At 60.3% G+C, this 5,291-nt stretch overlaps 1 protein-coding gene across 1 annotated transcript in view; it reads left to right on the top strand.

Moving 5' to 3' along the window:
• Positions 1-164: 164 nt before the first annotated feature.
• VPS16 (VPS16 core subunit of CORVET and HOPS complexes) overlaps positions 165-5,291 on the top strand; it is a 24,158-nt gene continuing 19,031 nt past the window's right edge. The window contains exons 1-6 of the mRNA XM_031065264.1: positions 165-184; positions 991-1,079; positions 1,174-1,268; positions 2,496-2,624; positions 3,094-3,238; positions 3,717-3,837. Coding sequence (XP_030921124.1) covers positions 165-184; positions 991-1,079; positions 1,174-1,268; positions 2,496-2,624; positions 3,094-3,238; positions 3,717-3,837 — 599 coding nt within the window. The remainder of the gene's footprint in view (positions 185-990; positions 1,080-1,173; positions 1,269-2,495; positions 2,625-3,093; positions 3,239-3,716; positions 3,838-5,291) is intronic.

Here is a 5,291-nt window from a genome sequence, read left to right as displayed (position 1 = left end):
CTGGCGGGGACGGGGTCCTGGGGGGATGAGGGGGTCCCTGGGTGGGCACGAGTCTTGGGGCTGGCTGGGGATGGGGTCCCGGGATGGCTGAGGGGGTTTGAGGTGTCTTGGAGGGGTCTCGTGGTGCCCATGGATCTTGGGGCTGGCTGGGAAGGGGGTCTCGGATGGCTGAGGGGTCCCAGGGGTGGGAGGAGGGTCCTGTGGGTCGCTGGGGGGGTCCTGAGGTGGCTCCAGCTCCCAGGGTGGTGTGGGGAATACCTGGGGGTCTCTGGGGGTTCCCGGGGTGTCTGCGGATCTTGGGGCTCCTGAGGGTGTCCCAGGACCAGTTTGGGGGTGGGCACCATCCGTGTCTCCCCCATCCCTGTGCCTGCGGTATGTCCGTCCATCCATCCATCATCCATCCATCATCCATCCCTCCATCCATCCATCCATTCATCCATCATCCATCCATCATCCATCCCTCCATCCATCCATCCATTCATCCATCATCCATCCATCATCCATCCCTCCATCCATCCATCCATTCATCCATCATCCATCCATCATCCATCCCTCCATCCATCCATCCATTCATCCATCATCCATCCATCATCCATCCCTCCATCCATCCATCCATTCATCCATCATCCATCCATCATCCATCCCTCCATCCATCCATCCATTCATCCATCATCCATCCATCATCCATCCCTCCATCCATCCATCCATTCATCCATCATCCATCCATCATCCATCCCTCCATCCATCCATCCATTCATCCATCATCCATCCATCATCCATCCCTCCATCCATCCATCCATTCATCCATCATCCATCCATCATCCATCCCTCCATCCATCCATCCATTCATCCATCATCCATCCATCATCCATCCCTCCATCCATCCATCCATTCATCCATCATCCATCCATCATCCATCCCTCCATCCATCCATCCATTCATCCATCATCCATCCACCCATCCACCCATCCAGCCCTCTGTGTCCATCAGGAAGCCGGAGCTCTACTCCATGGAATGGGGGCTGCGGGAGGATCTCCGTGACTGTGTGGTGGCAGCTGCCCCATATGGGGGTCCCATAGGTGGGTGCAGCCCCCCGTGCCCCCCTCCCCGAGCCGGGGCTGTGCCACCCATGGCTCAGGGACTGTCCCCTCCTTGTCCCTGTCCTTGGCCCAGCTCTGCTGAGGAATTCCCGGCGGGACAAGGCCCCCAGCGCCCGCCCGCTCCTGGAGATCTACTCGGCCTCGGGGCTGCTCCTGGCCAGTGTCCCGGTGAGTGGTGGGATGGACACCCCTGGCGCGGGGGACAGGGGTGTGGGAGCAAGGGGGACACAGAGCTGCCCTGGGATGGGATGGGTTTGGAGCAGGAGAATCCTCTCCCTGCTGGTGAGGGATGGAAGAAGATGGAATGGAATTTGGAGCAGGAAAATCCTTTCCCTGCTCCCTAAGGATGGGAGAGGAGGATGGGATGGGTTTGGAGCAGAAGAATCCTCTCCCTGCTGCCCAGGGATTGGACAGGAGAATGGGATGGGTTTGGAGCAGGAGAATCCTCTCCCTGCTGCCCAATGATGGAACAGGAGGATGGGATGGGCTTGGAGCAGGAGAATCCCTTCTGTGCTGGTGAGGGATGGAAGAAGAAGGTGGAATGGGGTTTGGAGCAGGAGAATCCTCTCCCTGCTGCCCAATGATGGAACAGGAGGATGGGATGGGCTTGGAGCAGGAGAATCCCTTCTGTGCTGGTGAGGGATGGAAGAAGAAGGTGGAATGGGGTTTGGAGCAGGAGAATCCTCTCCCTGCTGCCCAATGATGGAACAGGAGGATGGGATGGGTTTGGAGCAGCAGGATTGAGCAGGAGGAGAATCCTCCCTTCATCCTGTCTGGGTCTGGGAGAAGAGGATGGGATGGGTTTGGAGCAGGAGAATCCTCTCCTTGCTGCCCAGTGATGGAACAGGAGGGTGGGATGAGGACTGGAGCCACGGGAACATCCTCCTTCCCCCCTGCCTGGGGCTGAGGGGGACGTGGGGCAGTGGAGGGACGGTGCCAGGACTGCAGGGACCTGCAGAACCGGGGCACGTGGGGTGCTGGAGCTCTGGATGAGGTGCTGGAGCTCTGGATGAGGTGCTGGACTTTTGGATGAGGTGTTTGACCTCCAGGTGGGGTGTTGGACCTGTGGATGAAGTGTTGGACCTTGGGATGAGGTGTTGGACTTTTGGATGAGGTGTTGGACCTGTGGATGAGGTGCTGGACTTTTGGATGAGGTTTTGGACCTCCAGGTGGGGTGTTGGACCTGTGGATGAGGTGTTGGACTTCTGGATGAGGTGTTGGACCTGTGGATGAGGTGTTGGACTTCTGGATGAGGTGTTGGACCTGTGGATGAGGTGTAGGACCTCTGTGTGAGGTGTCCCAGCTCTGGACAAGCTGTCAGACCTGAGGCACCCCAGGTGTGTCCCTGGAGGGCCGTCCCGGGCTCGGGGCTGACCCTTCCCGTGCCATTCCCAGTGGAAGAGTGGCCACCTGGTGCACCTGGGCTGGACAGCGGGGGAGGACCTGCTGTGCATCCAGGAGGATGGGACTGTCCTGGTCTACAACCTGTTCTGCGAGTTCAAACGGCACTTCAGCATGGGAAACGTGAGGGAACGGGCTTTGGGATGGATTTGGGGTGGGATTTGGGATGGAGCAGGTGGGAAGGGACCTCACAGCCCATCCCGTTCCACCCCTGCCCTGGGACAACTTCCACCATCCCAGGTTGCTCCGAGCCTGTCCAACCTGGCCTTGGACACTCCCAGGGATCCAGGAGCAGCCACAGCTTCTCTGGGAATCCCAGCCCAGCTCCTCCTCACCCTCAGAGCCGGGAATTCCTTCCCAAAATCCCACCCCAATCTCATCTTCTCCATTTCCCCCTCGTTCTGCCCCTTGCGAGACGCCCTGGGTGGGGTTTGGGGGATGCACAACCGGCTCCTTGGGGCACCACGGGGAGCCAGGGGCTGTCCCATCCCTCGGGAAGGAGCTGGGATCCATCCCGGAGGGCAGCACATTCCCTGCGTGCGTCAGCCAAGCCCCGGTGTCGCCAGTGTCGCCTCCCCGCCGTGTCCTGCAGGAGGTGCTGCAGAACCACGTGCTGGAGGCGCAGGTTTTCCACACGGAGTTCGGGACGGGCGTGGCCATCCTGACGGGAGCGCTGCGCTTCTCCCTCGCCACCAACATCGACGACCTCAAGCTGCGCCGCCTGCCCGAGGTCCCTGGTGCGTGTCCCCACGTCCCTCTCTGTCCCCCTCTGTCCCTCCTTGTCCCCTCTGTCCCTCCCTGTTCCCCTTCCGTTTCTCTGTCCCTCTGTCCCCAACCTCTGCTGTCCCCCTGTCCCTCTGTTCTGTCCCCACTGTCCCTCCTGTCCCCCTCTGTCCTTCTCTGTCCCCCTCTGTCCCTTTCTGGCCCCTTCTGTCCCTCCCTGTCCCCTCTGTTCTCTCTGTTCCCCTTCTCTTTATCTGTCCCTCTGTCCCTCCATCCCCTTGTCCTTGTTTCTCTGTCCCTCTGTTCTGTCCCCACTGTCCCTCCTGTCCCCCTCTGTCCTTCTCTGTCTACCCCTGTCCCCATTTTGTTCCATGTGTCCCTTCCTTGTCCCACCATCCCTCAGTGCCCTCTGTCCCCAGTCCCTTTCTGTCTGTCCCCCTGTCCCCCCTGTCCCTGTGTCCCCGTGTCCCAGGTGTGTCCCTGTCCCCGCAGGGCTGCAGAAGGCCCCGCTGTGCTGGACCGTGCTGGCCCAGGACAGGGTGACCATGGTGCTGCTGGCCATGGGACAGGAGCTCTTCCTGCTGGACAACACCTCCTGCTCCGTGCTGGTGAGGCACTTGGGCAATTTGGGACGGGGCTGCTCTGTCCCCACTGTCCCCACTGTCCCCACTGTCCCTTGGGGTGTTCCCAGCTCCTTCCCCTGTCCCCTGAGGTGCTCCCAGGTCCTTTTCCCATCCCACAGGATATTCCCAGATGCTTTCCTTGTCCCATGGGATGCTCCCAGGTCCTTCTCCTGTCCCTCCTGTCCCATGGGATGCTCCCAGGTCCTTCTCCTGTCCCATGGGATATTCCCAGGTCCTTTTCCCATCCCATAGGATATTCTCAGGTCCTTTTCCCACCCCACAGGATACTCCCAGGTCCTTCCCCTGTCCCAAGATGCTCCCAGTTCATTTTCCTATCCCATGGCATAGTCCCAAGTCCTTCTCCTGTCCCTCCAGTCCCACGGGATGTTCCCTGTCCCTTCCCTCGTCCCATAGGTTGCTCCCAGATCCTTCCCTTGTCCCATGGGATATTCCCCATAGGATATTTTCCCACCCCATAGGATATTCCCAGGTGTTTTCCTTGTCCCATGGGATGCTCCCAAATCCTTTTCTTGTTCCATAGGATGCTCCCAATCCCTTCCCATCCCATAGGATGCTGCCAATCTTTTCCCATCCCATAGGATGCTCCCAGATCCTTTCCCATCCCAGATGCCTCCGAGGCCCCCATTGATGTCTGCCCTGTCCTGACCACGCTAATTGGGGTCACTCCGAGGTCCCCATTGGTGTCCCCCCTGTCCTGACCACACCGCTCAGGGGTCACTCTGAGCCCCCATTGGTGTCCTCTGGTGACCCCTGGTCCTGACCGTGTCACTTGGTGTCACTCTGATCCCCCGTTGGTGTCCCCAGTGGTGTCCCTGCTGGTGTCCCCATTATGACTGTGCCCCTTGGTGTCACTCTGAGCCCTGTTGGTGTCCCCAGTGGTGTCCCCGTTGGTGTCCCCATTGGTGTCCCCACTGGTGTCCCCGCTGGTGTCGCCGTTGGTGTCCCCGCTGGCGTCCCCATTCTGGTGACCCCCCTGTCCTGACCCCCATGTCACGTGGGGGTCACTCCAAGGCCCTCATTGGTGACCCCGCCCCTGGTGTCACTCTGATCCCCCGTTGGTGTCCCCAGTGGTGTCCCCCCTGTCCTGACCCCGCCCCTTGGTGTCACTCTGACCCCGTTGGTGTCCCCATTGGTGACTCCCCTGTACTGACCATGGCAACTGGGGCCACTCCAAGGCCCCCATGGTGTCCCCATTGGTGACCCCCTGGTCCTGACCGTGTCACTTGGTGTCACTCTGATCCCCCGTTGGTGTCCCCAGTGGTGTCCCTGCTGGTGTCCCCATTATGACTGTGCCCCTTGGTGTCACTCTGAGCCCTGTTGGTGTCCCCGTTGGTGTCCCCGTTGGTGTCCCCACTGGTGTCCCCGTTGGTGTCCCCATTGGTGTCCCCGTTGGTGTCCCCGCTGGTGTCCCCACTGGCGTCCC

The sequence above is a fragment of the Geospiza fortis genome, unplaced genomic scaffold (genome assembly GCF_000277835.1).
Source record: "Geospiza fortis unplaced genomic scaffold, GeoFor_1.0 scaffold806, whole genome shotgun sequence".
In the NCBI taxonomy this organism is placed as follows: Eukaryota; Metazoa; Chordata; class Aves; order Passeriformes; family Thraupidae; genus Geospiza; species Geospiza fortis.
The sequence above is the reverse complement of the archived record's forward strand: the minus strand, read 5'-3'. Positions and strand labels throughout refer to the sequence as shown.